Here is a 22,387-nt window from a genome sequence, read left to right on the forward strand (position 1 = left end):
TTAAAAAATTTCATCGCTCTATCTCATTTCTATCGAAAGTTCTTTGATTTTGACACAGATAGGTCGTTTTGGCCCATAGTGCGGCGTTCGCGGGTTGACGTCTTCTATTCTGCGCGGCTATCCGCTCGTAAAGGTCGCGAAAGAGTGGAGGCGTGACATCGAGAGGGGCCCGCAAAGAGAAAAACGATGGCGAGTAAGGGGAGACAGGGTGGTGTAGGTGAAGATCGTCAAGTGTTCGTCCATTTACCTATACGGATGTTTAAGGCAACCATAACTGTCGCGATATCTGCCGTAGAGGGTTCCGTAGGAGACGCCGAGTAGCTCGGCGGCAGTCTTCATTTCCAGTTCTTTGCTCTTAATGGCGTCCATAACGCGTCGCGTGAACGGCTCCTCCCAGAACTCCTGGCGGCGTCCCGTCGTCAGGTAATCGTTCATCTTCACGACGTCTCGGAATTGCTCGGGAATCGATGGGTTCGTGGCGTTGGAATTCGAGGGTGTGTTGGGTGCTGCGGCAAAATCAAACGACGTTAGCTCTCGCGCCTAACACGCTCTCACACCCCGTACGTATCCCTGTGTCTGTCTCGAATCAAATTTAAATGTATTCAAACTAACACGCAATCTTCTATTTTATTCATCACAGTCTTTTATTGACAAAACGAACAACGATATACTTTGATAAATTAAATGATGAATTTACTTCGAAATTTTGCGCACATGATTTTCTCACCGAGTCTATGAAGGTGCAAGACCGAAAAAATCTAAAAAGAAAATGTTTGATCCATACGGCTGAAGACCACCTTTGGGTGCCTGTGTGTTCGTATGTGTGTACGTGTGTGTGTGTTTCGTGTGTATTTGCAGCGTGTGCGAAGAGAGACCGGCAATTCTCTTGTCGCTTTTTTCCCCTCGCTCGAACGCTCGTTAGCCGAAAACTAACGAGCCCGCCTCCCAGCGAGAGGTGTCTAGTTAATATCGGCCGAACCGCGTACCTTTCTTTTCCTGATCGGATGCGCTGTCGTCCTTGGACATGTACGATAGCTGTAAAATAAAAGACAAGAGAGACACGGTGCGTGTTAATAGTCGGCCCTTTTCCACGTCGATATATTCAGTAATTTCATGCTAAAGGATATGTGTCGCTCGCTTACCACCGGCAGTGGCATTTCGTTATTCTCGTTCATCATCATCTCGTCGTCCCAGCTCTCGTGGTCGCCTCCCTCGCTCATCATTTCCTCCTAGGAAATCAAACAGATCGGACACCGTTAGAAAATCCACACTCTCCGCGGACCAAGTATCCGGGGGCGTCTGTGCTTTGCTCCTCGATTTTTTGTTCGAACATATTCGCGATCATTCTCGAAAGTCTTGATGCTACGGGGACAATTTTAAAATTTTCTACTTCGTACAGAGCGGAAATTGGACAACTGGGGGCGATTCCCCGTGTAAAAGTAAATCGAAAAGGAGGAATAATGTTTTTTGAAGAAAATCGAGGTTAACACTAAATCTATCGTGCTCTGACCGGTTTTCTATTTCACAATTATTGAAATGATAATGCTTCCGTAGGAAACATTCAAATTTGGCTCTTCTATAAGGCGTGTTTTTAAAAATTTTATATGTTTTGTGCTTGCTAGGTTTGATAACATTAAACATTCCTTCCGACCTAGAATAATTGTATACGATTTTTTAACGGTACAACTGCAGATCTGAACTGCCAGATTGTGGACGTCACATTAAAAGAGATAATTGGCGTGTTAAAATAGTACACTTGCATGAAACTCGCGAAAATATTAACAAGAGAATGAAGGCATGTCGAACACGCGGCCCGTCGACAAGTAGTTTGCGACACGACCAAAAACTTTGAAATTGTTGGTTTTTATAATTTATATATAACAATTTATAGGTTTTACACTCCAAATTAGTGTTGTATAAAGCTCGAGTCTTCGAAGCTCCAGAGCTCAGTCTTAAAGACTAAGTTTCTATAGAAGAACTCTTTAAGACTGAGTTCTAGAGCTTCGAAGACTCGAACTTTATACAACACTACTCCAAATTCACCCTTTTGCGAGTCAATTTCGTCTTTCTGTAAATGAATTTCACCCTTTTGCAAATCAATTTCACCCATTAAGAATATTTAAAAGTAATTATTTATTTATTTCGATTAAATTATATATTTTATTTATTATATACTGATTATATATAATCATATATTTATGTCATTTTTTATTAATCATATATTACTCGATACGCTTCAATAAATATGTACTTTCATATCTAAAATTTATTAATCAGAAAATGGCTACAATGAATATGCATATCTATTACACAGATTTCGCATATTACAAAGTTAATGAATTGGTAATTACTTTGAAACAAGTAGTTGATGCAAATCTTTGCAATTTCTTAACGATTAATTTACATTTGATCTGATTTTATTTACAAAAACTTATTTAAGAATACTTTATTTGTAAAATGTTGAATTTGATTTGCAAGAGGGTGAAATTAATTTGCAGAAGGGTGAAATTGATTTGTAAAAAGGTGAAATTGATTTACAGAAAGGTGAGATTCACTTGCAGAAGGGTGAATTTGGAGTGTAAACTCTGCAACACTAGAATTAATCGAAATGCAGTGTGATTTCTACAATTATTTATCTGTCGACCTATTTCCTGGTATGTTATGTGAAATCAGGCGTATTTCAGCTATGTTCGGTAGCAGTGGTACCGCATATGTTGCGAACGACTATTTGCAACGTGAAAAAATAATAAAACTTCGGACAGGTCAAAAATAAATTTGATTGTTGAAAAACATTGCCAAGTTTCGTCGAAATAAAAATGAAATAGTTTTTATTGAAATAAAGTAAACTTGAAAAAAAACAACTTCTCTGTACGTATGTTATTTTGTACGTGTAACAGCAATGTTGATAAAAAAGATGTTTCTTTTCTATTTCGATTCTGCTGTTTTCTATTGCGATCCTCGAATGAATTTATGATAGTTTAATGAGGAGGATCTTATGGCGGATTCTTATGGCGGATTACCCTGGGTTGGTCGACAACTCATTTGACCGACACTGTTTTCATTGACGATTCGACCGTGTTAGTGTCGGCCAAACCGTGTCGATGAAGACATTTGTCGACGATTTGACCGTGTAGATGAAAACATAGTGTCGACGAAAGTTACTGTCGGTCCAATCGTTGATAAAAACCAACCCAGGGTAACCCCTTGTGGCTAGGTAACTGTAATGTAGAAAGTGCAACCCCTACTTGACGTACATTTCCGGTGATACAGGTGATTTTGGGTGTGAATACGTCGTGGACCGAGGGTGGATCGTCCAGAGGCGGACGCCCCCTGCGTTTCTGCTTTGGAGGTGGCAGTTCATCGGCGTCGCCTTCCCTGAGGACCGTCTCGACGCCGGGCGTCGCAGCTCCGGGACTGTGTCCGCTGTTGCTCAGGTCGTTCTGTGTGGAGTCGCTGCGCCAGCTCACCTCGGCGAGGCCCTTGATGTGCAGGTCCTCCGCGGTTTTCAGCAGGGACGACAATCTCGTCTGAAAAGGAAATCGCAGACATCTTTGATCCGAGGCGTCGAGGAAAAACCTTGAAACGCGCGTCGTCTCTCTTCGAAACTACCAACGTCGTCGCTCTATGCCTCCGGGCGGCTTTGCCAACGCTCCGCTAAACAAGAAACCCCTCGAATGATCGATTCGCCGTGGAACCGGAAAGAACCGAGCAGAAGAACCGAGATTCTCGAAGAAAAAAAAAACATCGAAAGAGAAGCTCTGGCAGAAACGATCCCGAGCTTTCGTGACCGGCAGCACGTTCCACATATATACACGAGCACCACGCTCCCATCCACCGACTAATCAAGGTAAGTACCCAGTTCCTTCTTTTTAGCCCGACATTGGCCCGACCGACCGCCTCTGGCAAGAGTTACCCGGCAAGCGGGTAATACATTTAACCGGCCACTTTCGATACATACACCCGCGGCACAGCTCGAGCATAAATGGAATAATATACGGACAACCGTGCTCTCCACGGATCCTGGCACCGGTTCCCACGTCCTTCGGAGACGCTCAGGTAAATCTAATTACTGGACTTGCCGGTCTCCGTGCGAAATCAAAACTTCCCGTCGTCACTCTAGCTACTGGAATTCTTTTCATCTCTCTACTGTTTTGGCTCTCATCGTCTATTGACACACGGGAAGAAGTGAATTCTAACCCTTTGCACGCGTTTTTTATTTGTCCAACTTTTTAGTTCAAAACAAATACAAATTACAACAAAGTTCGAGAGCTACATTTAACCCTTTGGACTCGAAGCAATTTTAATTCCGAAATCAAGACGTATCTTTCAACCTAGAAGATTTCTATTCCATATAATCTCTTTTACGCTATTCGTATGAAATTGAACCTGTTCTCTCGTACGACATTTGAATTTTTAGCAATTTCTAGAGTACAGAGGAATTAAATAATTTCAAAACTGTTGCGAATAATGATATGGCAATTTTGACTGACGCCTCAGAGTCGACATTCGAGTGCAAAGGTTAATATAATTAGTACACAAAGTTGTTTGAAATAAGTGAAGGACCTGTCCTCCCAAGTAAATTTATTGGCAACAAAATTACCACGTTTTTATTAGCTCGCTCTCTCGTCTGTCTGTCTGTTTGTTTGTTCGGTACAAATTTTGCAATTGATTTTAAACTAACTTCCCGGTGAGCTAGAGACTTGAAATTTTAAACATAGCTCAGAACTGGATGACAATGCAATATTAAAAAAAAAAAGTTTTAAAAGTCTATGCGTTTAGGAGATATAAACTATTAAATTTAACCGTAACACGTCCCCACGCGACGCTGTGCAGTACTTACGTGTCGTGTTCAACGATCCCCACCCCACGTTTTCCGTTTCAAATCTTACAAGTATTTTCATAGCTATTCAAAATTCACAATCACAAATTTTCAGGACTATCTGTACGAGGTTAGGAATCTCTATGGGGCTCGAAAAAATTATTTTATACCTTTTAGTCCGTTTTTTAAAAATTTATATTTTATACTTTTTAGTCCGTTTTAAAAACGTGGAATTTTTTAAAAATTCGAAAGATGTGACACTAAATTCTATCTCCGCTTTCCAACTTGTGCATCGTTTGATAGACGAATTTCTGGAACGGTCGAGACCATGATTCCATTATGCGAACACTCAGATCCCCATCGGATTCGTAGCCGAGCCATAATTCGTTCAATCGTAGCATACTCGGCTCGATCGCGGCCAGGTTCCACGGGCTACGATCGCGTCCGCCGAATAACAAGGTAAAAGCCGATATATCGAGTCGGGGCAGGGGCCATAGCCGTCCGCTAGAATAGGTCCAATTATTATTTACCAATTTTCACCGCAATAATGCCGGCGCGACCGAGAGAATGCGAAATTATATGGGAACTTTCTACAGCCGGAGCCGCGTGGCGGCGCGGGTTGGCTGGCTTTCTATCGGCCACGGGCCGGAATCGGAAAAATGCTTATGTGGGTCAGCGTCCACGGCGCGATAGAACCTCAACGCTGTTTCAGAAACCAGCGGCCGCTTTCGTTTCGCAAAGGAAAAACCGCGTCGTCGATGGCCCGTGCCTGCTCGCGAATCCCGATCGAGCAAAGCTCCGGAAGCGAGATCGCGGATTTTCACCCGAAGCCGGATTTTTCGCGGGGCGAAACGTGGCCGGAGAAAGCTCGCGATCGCTGCTCGATCACGAATAGAAATCCGGAAGAACGGGACACGGTCGTTCTTCTTCTTCTTCTGCGCCGATTCGCTGCCGCCGGTCGAACCGATTCGAATTCGAGATGGCTCGCGAGAGATCGCGGAGAGAACGTTGTCGCGACGACGCTCACTACCTTTTTTGTTCGGAAATGTCGCTATGTATATTGCGATGATCGGTGTTATGCTGCTGGCAAAACCGTGGCGCAGAGGAATCGGTATTCGCAACCTCGATTATTCGAATTGAACAGGGGAACATGGCTATTCGGATACTAGAACAGTTACCAGTTACAATCAGACCGCGGATTTTACGCATTCATGATAAAAATGATTGGTTTAAAACATCATAGACTGGCGACAATGTAGCCCACCGAAATGTGTAGATTATTCCTTTTGTATTTAACATGTTTGCACAAATTCTTATTTTAAGACTGCAGAGGAACTTATATTTTCAGAGGAATATTCACAAATCGTTGAAAGAAACGTAGTAAACGGGTGCCCGGTTATAGACTGCGGATCTTTATGCGAAATAAGAAATGTTTGCATCGAATTCAAGACACAGGAGCCAAATAACAAATTCATTCTTCTTTTAATTATCTTATTAAGGTGAAACTAATACACTGATGGCCTTCAATCTTTTTAATACCTCCACTGTTTCAAATTGTACGTGCACATTTTTGTCATAAATGCATAAAATCCGCAGTCTGCCCGGTTGGCTGCACAAGGGTTAATTTTTGCAAATCCCCAGCTGATGGCTAAGGATTTTGTAATAGATCCCCGACTTCGGAGAAACAGTGAACCAGCCGAGGTTCACCGGACCCGTAATAAGGAAGATTAACTTTTCCATGCTGCAGAGTAGAAAGTCATTCGAAGAGTCGTTCGAAGTTTCGGAAATTTCGCGAGACCGGTCGATCTTTTTACGAGCCTCGGGATTAATATTTAACGAACCTGTGTGACCAGCAAACACGCGAGCCACTCGCAGTTTTCCGCGAGTGATAGGCACCGATTAGAAAAAGCATCGAAGCGTTGCATTCCCACGTACATGGCAAGCAGATCTGCATAAAGAACACGCGAGGATCCGCGAGCGAGACACACCGTCGTGTACCGAACTTTTCGTGGTCGCTTTTTCCCCGCGCTGGTTGCACGGCTCGGCTCGTTTTTGCGTATCCCGGAACGGGTACTACCGATTGTACGCCGGTCGTTATTAGTTAATTAACCGGTGCTCATTGGCCGGGCGTAATTTATCTTTTTTTTTCTTTACGACGGAAGAATGAGCGATGCGGACCATTACGGTGCCAGCTGCCCCGTTTCTTGCCTTTCCGGTGCTAGGCTAAGGCTAGGCGCACACCTGTACGAGCTAGATATTTCTTTAACGAGTTCTCGCGGCGGCGGCGGCGGATGTTGCCGCTGCGACGCGCTCTTCGCGAATGCCGGGTCGATTTGGTCCGACATCGACGGGTTTATTAGATCTCTTTATTAACCCCTTGCACCGACTTTTTTGTCCTTCATCACGTCTCGGAACAAGGTTTATATTTATCGTAAGAACCGAAGAGGAGGATGTTCGTTTTAATCATGAGATATAATTGTAAAGTAAAAGATCCGCAATCGGTCATTTAGTTAAACTGGAAATGAAATAGTCGTTAACACTAAACCCACCAAGACCGGTCAAATGACCGATTCTAGATGTTTTATTCTGCAATTATTGAAACTATAAAGGTGCTTTAATAAGAAATTATTTAATACATATCAGTAGACTGCGGATCTTTATTCATTTAAGGCTTCTGAAAATTTTCAAGAAATGCCAGAATATATTCGATCTATTCAAATTTTGATGTATTTCGAATCTACAAAGGCTACCACCACTGAAAACGATATTTTATTTGATTCCCTCTTCTTAAAAATCGTCGTAAAAAATTGCAAATTGCAGGCTCAGTAGATTAAAGTACCGATTATAATCTGAAATAGTCTTGTTACATTACTTTCGCCTACTCATATCACCACGGTGTACTAGTTAGCGAGCCTCTATTATCCGAACGGCTTGGTACCGCGAAGCGATCGTGTAAACGAAGTTCTACCACACTCGAAAAATGCCACGAGGTGTACAGCATCTGCTTCCTGGTTAATTTGCATGCCACACGAAAGGGGGCGAGCTGTAGGTAGTCCTCGAGTCGACAAATGCTTTTCACGCTGAAGCACGAGTCTTTCCGGTCGGGGTTTGGAGGCGGGCACGTAGATATCCGTCTTCGGTCGTTAATTAAAGGGCCAGGGCATCGATCAAACGTTTCGATTTTCAGAGCGGGGATCAGCCCCTGGACAAAGTGGCCTCTCACCCCCGCCGCAGACAACGTCGAAGAAAGGAACGATTGACCGCGCGGCACGTAAAACAAATTGCGTCCTCGGGATTTTCGCGGGGATTAACCGGGGAGAGGCTTTGAAGTCCTTTGGGGTCGTCAATTATTAATAAATTGAGGCCAGGCCGCCGCGTGTTTTCCATCGCTGTGCGACGTTTCCTCGTCTCCTTTGGTTTTAGCTTGTTCGGAGGGGGGCTTGGCAAGTACCCTCGTCGATGTCCACGATGTAAATAAGTCGTCGATCGGTTGCGAAAAAAGGGGCCGGAGAGAAGCCGACGTCCCGCCGGGGGCGGCTTTATTTCTTTAATCAGTTTGAGTTTCGCCACTCGAGCCGATGCAGAGTTCTACACAGCGTTTCCCGGGGCTGGTGGTTCGCGGTGCAACTCGCTTTGTGCCACCGCTCGAAAGTAATTTCCTCCCGAGGAGGAAAAAGCCGGCGATTCGAGACGCGCGGAGGCTCGCGGATCCGCGGATCGCGTTCAACGGCTCCTTCATCCAACTGGAAACACGCTCGACGCGACACGAGTGTCGTTGAATCGAGAGAACGGCCCGAAACCCGCTCCTCCGGATGTCCCCGGGATGTTCAGCGTGATGTTCGCCGGCGAAATTCGGATACCTGGCAATTCACTTCGACGGCGAACGCTCGATGGTCCCCCGGAAACGTCCGACAAAATTGCCGCGAGCACATGTTCAATTTTAGTCGCGTTATTCGATGGAGGATAGGTTATTTTTGCTGGTTGACCTTTCTCGCGTGTTTAGATTAAGACGGTGAGAAAATACTTACGTGATCGATGTTGATCTCTCCTTTGTACATGAACTCGACCAGAATTTTGATATCCGAGAATTTCACGTCGCGCATTATGACGATCGGGTCCTTCCCGTCGAACTGCGACAGGATTGTGTCGAAGAACGTGCTGCACGCCGACAGAACCACCTGCAACAATTTTCCCAAAGTGAAACTTAGACGTCTTCATCCTCCCGACGTTAACTTAATCAAGAAAATTACTTTAACAGCACCAACTTCCACCTCTTCACCCGCCCGACATTAACTTAATCGAGAAGGTAATCTTGCCAATAAAAATGGACAAGTAGAATTTAAAGCAGCGATGAATAAGATTGATCGACAGCGTGTTAGTTTCAGCTGAATAAGATAATTAGGAGAAGAAAGAAATGTTTATTCAGCTGCTGTGTCTTGCAACGTTTATTAATTTGTACACAACTGATTCCGGTCATTACCGAGGCAAAACACCGGCAACGAGAACTCCATTAGCCCGCCGAAATAAAAAGTGGCACAAGTTGATCAGACGGTGGCGGGGTGTCGAAGTCACGCACCGCGAAGTGAAACGATGCGGAAAAGCGAACGACTGTGCGGAAACGCGAGTTCCAAAGGACTATGTCAGCGGTGGAAGGGGCGAGAAACCAGTTCGGGCTAAACACGGGCAACCTTGACAAACGTTGGAGTTCAAGGGACAAACGTGGTCGAATCGGGGACGCGGCCGTAATTAAGGACCCGGTTTAATTCCCGGTCTCTAATAAGGGCACACGGCGCCGTGTGTCCGTCATTATTAATTAAGACCGTGAAATCGCGACTCGAGCCGAGCCGAGCCGAAGCTCCCGGAGAGACGAGACACCGACACGCGACCCGCTGTGATATGTGTCTGGGGCCACCCGATATAAATCGCCAGATTACGGGACACGAGCGATCGAATTCTTAAGCGACGCTTCCCGAACAGGCTCCGATAAAATATGTATTTCCGGCTCGACGCCCGACCCGGCCAGCACGTGCAGATCTGTCATGAAAGTCAATGAAGCACTCGGCGAACAGGCTACTCGACCGCTCCACGGCTATCGCGATTTTTTCCAACCGCGCTAAAGTTGCTCGCACGCTTCCCCGAACCGCCATTTTATATTTCGCGATTCTCGCAGTTCATTTGCGAAATCCCCATTCGCTGCCACCGGAAGCTGAACAATCGCAGATCTCGCGGGGACTAGGAAACGCTTCTTACTCTTCGTGCCAGATGACTATGACAATCATTCTCGACAGAGGTACACTTTCGGACGTAACTTCGAAGAAAACGATCGTAATCGCTAAACAAAAATTGTGTGCATTCTCCATACTTTGGTGAACGTGTCTGCCAAGTTTGGAATTGTAGCACCGAGTACTTTTCATTTAAAAAATTGCCGAAGATTGACTGACCCCTTGACACTTGATTTAACAGAATTCGCGAAGCATTCGCGCGAGTGACTGTGCTAAAAGAAGTGCAGGGTGACAAGAAATAACAGACGAATTTTGAGAAACCAAATAATAACAACCATAACATGGACCTTTAGTATTCATACATTTAAGAAGTTTCGAAATGGCCACACTTTGCGCTGATACAGAGGCTCAAACTTCTGGCGTCATTTGGTTCCACTCCTGGTACAGAGATTTTTTCAATGACTCCAAATTTTTATGGGGCCGAGCACAGGCCCTGGCCTCCAAAATCGACCACACGCTGTAGTCCATCGGTTTGGGATTCGGTGAGTACGGCGGCCATTCCACAGATGTGATGAAACCTGCAAAATGGGCTTTGCACCACCCCTGAGTCGTTTTCGCCCTGTGGGCCGGCGCGGAATCCTGCTGTAACGTCCATTCCGGATCGCCGAGGTGCTGTTGGGCCCACAGAAGTACAACGGCTTCGAGAATGTCCCGTCGATACACTTCTTGGTTGATTTTGACCCCTTGATCCACGAAAACCGTAGCAAATCCCATTTTCCAGGTTTCATCACATCTGCGGAATGGCCGCCGTACTCACTGGATCTCAGCTCTATGAACTCCAGCGTTTGGTCGATTTTCGAGGCCAGGCCTGTGCTCAGCCCCATAAAAGTTTCGAGTCGCTGGAAAAATCTCTGCGCCGGGTGTGGGACCGAATGACGCCAGAAGAGCTGCGGCCCATAGCCGAAAATTTCAAAACACGTCTGACCCTCTGAATCGACTCAAAGGGTGGCCACTTCGAAACTTCTTAAATATATGAATACTAAAGGTCTATGTTATGGTTGTTATCATTTGGTTTTCCAAAATTCGTCGATTTGACAGAATTATAATAAGAAATGTTTAACTCCGTTATTTCTTGTCACCCTGTAATTGGACGCTGTTGAAAAATCTGTGTCACGAATTTTCGTCTCGCCAGACAGTTTCACATTCGTGCAACACGTCAGAAACAATGTTAGTTGCATGCATGATTTTAGCTGAGAAATGTGCCATCGTTGGGATAATGATACCATAGGAAGACGTTTAGTTGGTTCATGAACGCTTCACGTGTCGGACCCTGTTGAATCCGCGATAGCTAGAGTGCAACGGCTCTGGGAAAGTTGTGGATCTTTTGAGCTGTGACAGGCTGTGTTTTGAGGCTCCTATGAAGCGGAAACGTTGTTGTAAACGTTCAACTATATTGTCTGTAATTTTAGCATTTTCTACATTCGCAGAGATCGTTTATGGTACGGAGACTAAACTTATTGACCAACATGGGACACTTTGATCTTTGACGTAACAGTTTATATAGTTCATCGGTGCCTAGAGGCTGTGTGGTATTAATAGGTTGAGACAATAGGCTCTTTACTGAGTAGGTCATCTGATTTTTTCGTCAGCGATTGCTATCGAAAATTGAAAATTTACTCAGTTCGGGCGAAAGGTCTGGGTTTTTAGGATATTTGCATAAGTTCGTGCCCGATTTTGATGCCGGAAACTGTACTGCACGGCGGAGTGTAAAAAAATTATACATATTTATTAATAAATTGATTAATAATGCTGTATTCTTTCAAATTTAACCATTGAATTTTATTTTCAAATCGGCACGAACTTATGCGATCATTTAGTAGTTCGCATAATCATTATTTTTAGGGGTTGCAGGGATAGTTTCCATATGTTAGGGGTCGTCTTCGCCCCTCTCACAGCAATAACAGCAACACTAGATTCACGGAGCAGCAACAGTGACTATTTTACATTACTACATAAAAATGACAATTATTAAATAATATGATTATTATTAAAGTTTTAAAGATTCGAAAGCATTTTTAACTCTCAGAGACGCTCTTGCCCCATTTTCGTGGCAAGTCCGTAGTAGTTGACACTTCGTACAATATAATTAGAATCCTACATAATATTACTAATTTATCAGTAATAACTAGACTGCGGATCTTTATGCAAAATAGAAAAATATTTACGTTGTTTACAAGACACAGGGCCAAATAAAAACTTTGTTCATCATTTAATGATCTTATTAAACTGAAACTAATACACTGATCTTAAATCTTTTCAATATGACCACTGCTCGAAATTGTGCGTAGCCATTTTCATCATAAATGCATAAAATCCGCAGTCTAGTAATAACTGTGGCAAGAGTTCGATACCAAGAGCGTTAAATTTTACATACCAGACTGAAAATACATCAGCTTAAAGTCCAACTTTGCAAAATTTTAAAATTGGTAACCGTGAACCTAGTGTTTCTCCTCACAGTCAGTGACTGCCTCCACATACTTCCGCAAGTGCAGGATGGTTGACAAGTTCGTTTCGGGTTCTCGCGGAGCTCTCGACAATCGATGGTAGCGAAGCTTGTTTAATAAACGAGGAAAGGGGATTCCCGTGAGCGTCTAGTTTTCTCGCAGGAACTCCTGAAAGCGGTCCCCACAAAGACATCGCCGAGAAACTGCTCAAAGACGCTTCGTGTGAAAGCGGCTTAAAGCGGTTCAGGGTACGTTAGACGCGCGCGTACACACAAACAGCGAGAGAGAGAGAGGGATGGGGAATCAGCTGTTTAAGCACAGTCGACCGACCGGCACTTCTGTCAATCGCGATTTTATTTACCGACGCGTCGTTTATAAAGCGACACATCCTCCGTCAGTATCCCGTCGACCGGTTTTCATCGTAATTTCGGCCGGTCACCTATTTTTTCCGGGGGTAATCTGGTTACCGTGTAATGGAGAACACCGAAAGCTGGCTCGTCACTCACCGAATTAACGTAGTTCGATGCACATGCACTGTCGTCGTTCCGAGGTATTGTCACGCGCGCCGGACATCACCGGCGAGAGGGAGAAGAGAGCATGTATCTTCCGGGAACGTTGCGAATTAACAGTCGAATTCGCGACTGGCTTAAGCTCCGACGTGGAACAATGGACGGTTGCACGGTTCTTAAAAATCGACGACAGTTGCAGCGAACAACGATGCACCGATGCAAGCTACAAAACGCTTAATTCGAGCGCCACTGACATCTCCATTAAACAGCGCATAAATCGGGCTCGCTATACCCGCTCGAATTTATTACCGGGAGTTTATTAGTTTGTTTGTTATCGGGGCTCTCGCCGTCCCCGTAAATCAAGGCGGGCACGCAGCTTTTGTCAGCGACTATCGACAGCTCGCGAATACGCAACGCGACGTTCGACTTCCAAGAACGTGTCCCAAGCTGTCGCGGATTGTAAATAATATGTAGAATCATCGACGAATCACCTGGGATCATTAAATAGAAATGGCGATCCCAATTAACCCTTTACGATCCGACGAGCTCGCTCGCTTTTTATCGCAGAATACGCTGTAACGTCGTACAGCTTTACTACCCAATTTAGAACAGTTAGAAATGTTCTTACGTAGCATGTAATTGCGGCGTTGTTGATGGACGTGTAATGCGAACCGGTAAAGTAAGTAACTATTGCCCGGAACAATCAATTGACGAGGGCTGACTCGGACGCGGCCGACCAGAGCGAACACGCAAATTTAACAACAAAAATATTTCACCTCGTAAAATAAACAGGATAAATGAAACGAAAATGTTGCGTGTTCGGTATCGAATTTATCGATCGAAACATTCGAATGTTCCGGATCGTCATTTTTTTTTTTACGGCAGGTTAGTTATCCAGGGTTAAAACCGCGTGGTTTTATTGTATTTTTTAAAATGTTTTTCGATGTGATCGTAGACGGATTTCCTTTTTCAATTTTGTCGATTGTGTAGCCATTGCATATTTATGAAAAAAAGGAAAGATTAAATTTGACGTTCAAAACATTCAATTACTATTAAATAGGACCGGCACAATGCACGGACATCGCGTATAAAAAATCGTTCCGTCATTTCCGGTCGCAAAAATGTCCTTTTTAGTCGATGCCCAATATTTATTTTTAATGTTTTTCAGAGTTCTGGTGAATGTGTGCACATTGTAGCTGGTTGGTCACGCACAGTCGGCCGCAAAAATTGCTGTACGTCCGAATCTAAAAAATATGCAAAACAGCAATCGCTTTTACGCGTCGACCTTTTATTTATACCGCTAGGTGCGTGAACGTGAAAAAAAAATAACGATGTTCACAGAATCCGTGCAATTTTAATTAAAAGATTGATCCGAGCCGTACGAAATATCCGTTTACGTTTCTTTGGTCGAATTTTTCCGATCGAACTAACCGCGCGCGAACGTTTGCGATCGACTGTACACGGCTCGTTTTAACGCGTCGTCGATTACGTTCCCGTCGTTTCCCGATTCAATTTCTGTCTATGACCACCCAGAAACCAAAATCATCTGCTGCTAAAAGATTCATCCTTGACTATGTTAATGCCTCATTAAAATAAATTGATAATCCGGAATCGTCGAGTGCCCGAATAGCGACGCCCGCGAAATGGGTCGAAGCGAGGAAGACAATTTTAGTGCGCGACGAGTATCGGAACGGACTGCTAACGCCGAAGATAATGCGTCCAATTATTTAACAGGTCGTTCCATAATTTACGCAATTACTCTGCAGGGAATGTTGAATGGATCTAAATTGCAGGTGCGCCCGTTAAAAAGACAATCGGGTCTCGAACGCGACGAATATATAACCCTGTGTCAATAACCCGGCACCTACTTCCAATCTATCTTGAAAATATTGTTTATGCTCTTGTCGACGGATTGCAAAATTGTTACAGTCTCTCCTGGATCTTCCACGATTTTTAACTCGAACTGTGCGCGGACCACGTGGTCATGAACTGGATTGATAACACTGTCCAACACCAAATTTGTTTTCAATATACTGTTGGGTCCTTCTTATAGAGTTTTTTGCGCTGATTCCGAATCTGTCCTTAATTTTTCTCCTATGCGCACAGTTTTTGAAAAACATGGCTTTGAAAAAAAAAACATATTTTTCAACTTTAAACAAATATTGTGATGTTATTATAAAAGATATCGAATTGTGTTCTTTACAGCAAAAGATTCTGTAGACTTTTCCGAATACAGTGATATCCAAGGAGTTAGATAGATTTGTTTCGACGATTCATTTGAACAAGCACGCAACTGAATATTTGCTCTGCCATATACAGAGTGATTGTACAATATTGTACATGCAGAACCGGGTCAAAAAGAGGGGGAATAACATTTTTCATTTGTCGCCTCGTTTTCGAGTAAATCGAGTTTGGAAATTCAGTTCGTACGCGTGCTATTAGATGGAGATTGGCTGACGCGTCTGATCATGGCCGACCGAATCTACTTCCTGCAGATACCAGGGCACGCGAGCTCCGATCTTCCAACTCGATTTTCTCGAAAACGTAGCGTCGAGCAAAAAAATGTCATTCTTCCTGTTCGCCTTGTTCCTGTATGTAGAACCACCCCCTCCGAGCGGTGCCATCAATACTGGGACAGGCTGTATTTAAATGACGTTTCCCGACGAAAATTCCGGGGAAGGAAGGAATCGTGATTCAGAACGAGTCTGGGAGGGTTGTTGCACGAAGTTGTACTGCAAATTATGGACGGGGGTGTACAACAACAATATATACAGCCCCAACGAAATGATAATTTCTAACAATAATTTCCCGCCTCGCAACGAGGGAGGATCTACTTGTGTCGGCATAAAGGTGAGTTGATGCGAGCCTGTAGATCTTCGAGCGCCGTTTCTGGACGGGCCTGTACAATCAAAACGAGACACACCCTCCGCTCACGGTGCCCCCGAATTTGCATTTCATCCCGTGGAAATATAAATTGACTCTTTTTCAACTTCGTGCCGCGTTCTTTTTTTCCCGACTTCTTTTTACCTCTCCTCCTCGCCCCGTCGTCCGCCAACCCCCTGGTTTCCGCCCCCGTGCGCGTTTCTTCGTTTTTGTCGCTCGCCCCCGCTCTTTCACAACCCCCCCGGTTTCTATCGACTGGGGTTGCGAGAGAACGCGAGCGAGAGCGCGGGCGCGCGCGAACGAGCGAGCGAGCGCACGCACCGCGCCCCCGGAGTAATTCCTTGAAAATTATTCCGCGGAACAACAATAGAATTTTGCATGCAAGTAAAATGAAGCAACTGAATGCACATTAATTCGCGCGGCGGCGCATTGTTAGCGTTTGCGGTCGGGCCCGGCGAAAGCAGCCCCCGTTTCGTTTTCGTCGCGAATCATTTATTCCTTAGCTCTTTAGGCCGAGACCGCAGCTTTTCCGCGGCGATCCGCACACCCCTCGATGTTTCATCCCCCGGTCGCGAACCCCTCCCCCCTGTCACCCGCTTTAATCTTTGACCGTGCGAACTCGAGGATCGCGACGCGTCAGAACGAAACGTATCGACGGGTCTCGCGGAATAATTCGACGTTTTCCGCAGTCCAATTAAAATTTAATTATTCCAGCTTTTAATACTAAATGCGCGGAGAGTTGACCGGCGCGAATGCGACAAGATTCGATTCATTTAGACTCCGCGCGAGAGACGAAGAAATTTATTCATCTTCATAAACTTGGAGACCGGTCATTCCAACGTGGTACGTTTAATAGTAAACACATCAAGGTAACCGTTGCACTAAAGCGTTTTAACACTGCCATATAATTTTACGCCGACTGCCAGCTTGCCCTCACTTTTTCTTGTTGCAGTGCCTGTACAAAAATATTAGATTTTCTAATAAGCAATTGTAGTCTAACCCAGTGTCGTACAAAAAATTGTCTGCATTGATTGCAAAATACACGTGTGGAAAATGATTGAAATCATTTTAATAAGCTACGTTCTTCAAATATTTTTACTTGGAATGTCTACAGAGCAAGTTTTACTCGATTCGGTTTCTTTTTCATTAAATAAAATATCGTTGGCGGCTGTACGAGCGGCTGTACGAGGTTTTTCGGCGATCGTGTTAACTCGTGATTTTCATACCGATGGGTTTTCGGGGGGAGGGCGTGGGGGCGGTAAAGATCGAGCATTTGGAGGGTTGACGAGGCGGTGGCGGTAGTGGAATTTGATTGCCGGTTACAGAAAGAACGCCGGTTATTGCGCCGGTACCTGGAAATAATTGCTCAGCTAAAGCGTTAATCGTTTCGCCTATCAAACAACGACGCCGGCAAAAAGGAGTCCTGGACGCGAATCCGGAAATTCTCGGTGGGCGCGCGATTGATCTGCGCGCGTGTACCCGCACGTATAAATCGATTTTAATCGGAGCATCGGATATTCTTGCAGCGGCCAAGTCAAAAGGCTCCTCTCCGCGAATTCCTCTGCCTTGATTTCTATATTCATATTAAAACAATATTGAATTTTTGTCCGCGGGATCTTCGCTGTTATTTTCAAAGAGCTACGGGGGAAGGCTACAGAGAGACAGAGAGATGAGAGAGGGGGAGGAACATAGTAAAATACAATAGTAATTAGTTGGCCGAGGATTTTGTGCGTTTATTGCCGACGAGATTATCGGAACGATGACGGTGCAGTTGAAAGTTTTATTACCACTTAACGCATTTTTTATTTTATTTCGACGACGATGGAAACGTTAATGGGCGGAGAGCGATTTCTGTTTGATTTCAATGTCTAAATTAATCCGGGATGGTTGATGTACCCGTTGCAGATAGAACAATTAGAAATCCGGGAAGCGGGAATTGGATACAAACTTATTACGTTAATAAACGTTTTCGTCCGGTAATGAGCTACGCGAAATGCACGTTAGACCTTGTTAATATTATTATTTTCGTGGATTTTATTAGGTTGCATCCGCTACGTTGTAACGCATAAATGTCTTAATTGTAGTAATTGGTAGACGTTTTATTTAATTTATTCACTTGGTGCTTGTACCTTACGCTTGTACACCATCCATTAATTATCTTTTCCTCTTTGCTCAACAGAGAGCCACACCTGTAATTCCATCCTTCCTCGTCTATTTTTTAAATTACTTTTATTCCCTTCCCCTCTCTGCCTCTCTCTATATTTCTCTCTCTCTCTCTCGGCTCCCCTTTCCCGACACTTTCGCAGTCAGTGATTTCTTTGCTACCCTAAAACTGAAAGCCGCTTGAAAAGGGAGAGCCGGTCCAAAGCCGGTTGCCGCGGGCTTCTGTCGTTAACAGAAGGATGGGAATTATAAAATTTGTTTCAAAACACACCGTGCTTACCCGGGGCCGCTTGTTACGTCGAATTAAAAAAAATGAAAAGATAGTTCAAATAGCACATACCACGTATGAATAGGATTTTTATATTCGCCCCCCGGTTCTGCGCCCGTTGGTGCCATATCATTTTACGAGCTGCGAACGCGTGCTTTATTTTTTCCGTTTACATTCTCTATGGGAAAATCGTATATCCCATTTTGCAACGATGAAAGTGTTCGCTTCAAACGGGAACACCTAGTCCCTTTAAATACTCCAGTCACCTAAACGCGCGATACATGTGACGTACTTTCCAGTATCTTCATGATTATCAAGTAATAATGCATTTATGACAAACCTGACTGGGTGCAATTTAAAGCAATGAACGGACTAAGGGAATTTAAGAATGCCGATGAAACAGATTCAGCTTATTAAAATCAATAATCTCCTGTCTCTTGATCTCTGCGGATCTGGATTTTTCAACGGAAGTCTGGAAATGAAATCTACTATTCTGTTTATTAAAAACCGCGGATCCTTGTGCAGTTATATCGGGTTGGCAAATAAGTTCGTTCGGTTTTTTACATTGGAATAAATCACAAAAACCGAATGAACTTATTTGCCAACCCAATAGATATCAGAAAATTTCAAAATTGCGGGTAGGAAGAAGTCGACATCAGCGTGAGAAAATGAATCGAAGATACGGAATAAATTGTTCCCATTTGACGCCTCGATTTCGAGAGGATCGAGCTTGAAAATTCGATGAACACGCTTGCTGTTGAATAGGAATCATCTGACGCGTCTGCTCATGACCTACCGATTCTACTTAGACATGCTGGGCACGCGAGCTTGACCGATTCTCAAAGATGATTTTCTCTAGGACAAAGCCTGACACGAACAAAATTTTTCAAATATAGAATTACCCCCTCCACAGTGCGTCATAAGTAGTGGGGCACTATTCTAATGATGTCTCTAACTGCCCTCAATCCACGTGGCACAGATCGTAAATATCAATGTACATTTACAACATAAAAATATGTGCGGAATAAATTGCAAAACAGTAATTAATTTATAGAGATCGTGCAATGTATTACCTATGCTAATGGAAATGAGAAGAATATGCGAAATGGAGGATCGCGATCTCCGAAGGGCCAAAGGGCGAACCGAAGGGCCACAAAGGGCGGTGATCTCGAGGGCCGAAGGGACCGGGCACGGTCGGGTCTGCGGGTCGCGATCGCGGAAGACGGTTTCCCATGGAGTAACTCTCAGGTACGAAAAAGTGTCTGGCTCTCGGCCCCGCCCAGTCAATAGCCTGAATATTTAATGTTAGAAGTTCCGTATTGATTTTCGCGATTTTTACGTCTCCGCAAATAAGGCCGTAAAAGACCTTACATCGTCCATTCTCTCTCCCTCTCTCTTCCTCGTCGGTGGGTCTGTCTGTGTGTGTGTGTGCGCGCGTGGACACGCTAGAGAGGGCGAGAGAGAGAGAGAGAGAGAGAGAGAGAGAGAGAGAGAGAGAGAGAGAGAGAGAGAGAGAGAGAGAGAGAGAGAGAGAGAGAGAGAGAGAGAGAGAGAGAGAGAGAGAGAGAGAGAGAGAGAGAGAGAGAAGAGAGGAGAGAAGCGCGTTACTTTTCAGTGCCAGCTATATAACGCTTTTTATTATGCCGGGCCGCTTTTATGGGGAAATACTGCGATGAAAAAAGAGGAAGACGGTCGAGACACGCGGGGGAGGAAGGAAAGGGCAGAAGAAGAAAGAAATTGCACTGCCCGGGTTTCATATCGAGTCATTACGATCCCCGGGCACTTTCACCCCCCTCCTCCTTCTACTAGGCCCCCCTACCCGCCCCGTCTACTCGTCGTCGAACCCGCGCCTACCTGCTACCCCTCGGTCCACCCCCTCCCCCCTCCCCCGTCGCCATCACCGCCACTACCATCACCAACCAACCACCACCACCAGCACCACCGCCGCCACCGCCACCACCACCACCACCACTACTACCACCACCACCATCGCCACCAGCACCACCACCACCAGGCAGGAGCATCGTCACACCGTCACCCCATCGCCCACGACGACGTCTTCTCTGACATTAAACTTTTTATCGTGCATAACGGGCTGCTTCGTCTTTTGCCGGGTATAAAAAAAAGAAATAGCAATAAAAAAAAGAGGGATCGGATGAGACGGGGGGACGAGGTGGGAGGAACCGAAGGAGGTGGCGGCGGGAGGGGGTAACAGGAGGTTGCGGAGGAGGAGGAGGAGGAGGAGGACGAAGGAAGATATAAATGGACGGGGCCGGTGGTGAGCGACCCCTCCTCGGAGACGGGGGCGCGCCGCGTCGAATTTGTCGATTCGCCGGTTTTCTCTCCCCGGCGTAAAAGCTTGGCAGACGCAATCGATTGTACCTACGTGTGCACCACCCCCCCGTGGGGGTGGGCTCGGCTGACGGGGGGGCCAGCAGCGCGGCCTCAGAGGGCGGGCTGGGAGGCCGCCGGAAAAGAAGCACGGAATGATAGGCGACGTATCGCTGTTGTTGTTAACGCTGCCTTACGGTTATTTATTGATATGCGCGCGGCCGGTCTCGCTGGGTCGGCCCGCGATTCCGACGCGCGTCGCGTCCCTTCGAATCGGCGCTCCTCCTCGCTACCACACAATCATCCCCCTCTGTCTATATATGTGTGAGAGTCCCCTCTCTCACTCCCCCTTTGGTCCTCGAGATTCTTCCCGATGTCCCGATATGCATTTACCCCTTCTCGGAGCAGACGCGTTACGAAATTCCGCGGGCTCCCGGCCCCCTGCGAGAGCCCGCTACGTCCCGCTCCGGCCCGCGAGAAAGCGTCCGTCGTTCATTGTCATTACCGACGCGAGAGAAATAATGAATGCAGAAGTTCGCCAGCGCGGTATTATTCTAGTTTAATGCCTGAGAAAGCGTAACCGTTTTCTACGGCTCCGCGCACGGTTTGATGATTCTCGAACGAAGCTTCCCGCCCCTCCGCCGCCCCCTCTTTCTACCCCTCCCCCGCCTATTTTCCGCGCCTCGTACCAAGGTATTATAAAGCCATTAGCCGCAGCCCGCCGGTAATGAATCCTTCGGCGGAATGCGAATCGCCTAAGAAATATTTGCTCGTACTCTCGTCTCCTCTGCTGTACTATACTACTCTCGGTTTCGTTCACGATCGCGCCGCGCCGCGTCTGTTACAGGCTGATGGCTCGGTGTAAACATTATGGTTGGCGGAGGCCAGCCGCCTCGCGCAAAACCGATCGTTTTTCGAGTCAGCTGGGTTACTATCTTGTTGGCACTGTGCTCCGTTTAATTGCCGATATTAATGGATCGTAATCTCTCGGGTGGAAGTCGCGGAATGGCGGAAGGATCGGCAAGAACTGGATTTTATGGTGATCGTTTTAATGCCTCCCGATTCGAACTTTTTTCCCGACGTCGTCGTCACCGTAGATGAACATTCTGCGTTCACGGGGCACAATGATTCACAAATTACGGAATACTAGAATCGACCAGAGTTACAGCGGGAAATTAAATCGGAGAAAGTAACACGTATTTCTGTCACGGTTCTTTTATGCTGGTCGCAAATGCGCGGATTATTTGCGGACAATTGGGACGGCGCTGGATCAACAAACTTTGCACGGGCGTCAAAGAATTGTACGCGTGGTTGGGTCAAAATAGAACAGCGCGGCGGAGTTAATTTTAAGTTGTTCAGACTGTGGTTTCTAAAGTTTTGCACTACGATTTGTTTTGAAGAAACAGGAATTTTATGTTTATTCAATGGCTATGTATCCTCCGATATGTATCGGCAAGAACAAAATAGAATTTTATTTCTAAGTGACTTGATCACATACATATTCAATTCAGTAATCACGAAATGTGTTCCTCAGAGTCCGAGGGGCTAGTTAATTTCCAATGATGTTTGCACTCTTGCTCGTCCAACGTTCACCGACTGCATCGATTTGCCAGTTCGATACACCGTGTTCCCCTTAGGGTCGAAGTCCGCCTCCGAAAAAACGGAGAATTCCTCGCGATCCGATTTTC

General features: G+C 45.4%; 1 protein-coding gene across 7 annotated transcripts in view; it reads right to left on the reverse strand.

The window, feature by feature from the left end:
* LOC143215710 (uncharacterized) overlaps positions 1-22,387 on the reverse strand; it is a 137,141-nt gene that overhangs the window by 10,870 nt on the left and 103,884 nt on the right. For 6 of the 7 annotated variants that reach the window (XM_076438075.1, XM_076438080.1, XM_076438078.1 and 3 more), the window contains 5 exons: positions 8,848-8,997; positions 3,246-3,527; positions 1,143-1,229; positions 987-1,035; positions 248-506 (listed from right to left, as the gene is read on the reverse strand). In XM_076438075.1, coding sequence (XP_076294190.1) covers positions 248-506; positions 987-1,035; positions 1,143-1,229; positions 3,246-3,527; positions 8,848-8,997 — 827 coding nt within the window. The remainder of the gene's footprint in view (positions 1-247; positions 507-986; positions 1,036-1,142; positions 1,230-3,245; positions 3,528-8,847; positions 8,998-22,387) is intronic. The other variant, XM_076438081.1, reaches the window with a different exon arrangement.

Source organism: Lasioglossum baleicum, chromosome 14 (genome assembly GCF_051020765.1).
Source record: "Lasioglossum baleicum chromosome 14, iyLasBale1, whole genome shotgun sequence".
Classification (NCBI taxonomy): Eukaryota; Metazoa; Arthropoda; class Insecta; order Hymenoptera; family Halictidae; genus Lasioglossum; species Lasioglossum baleicum.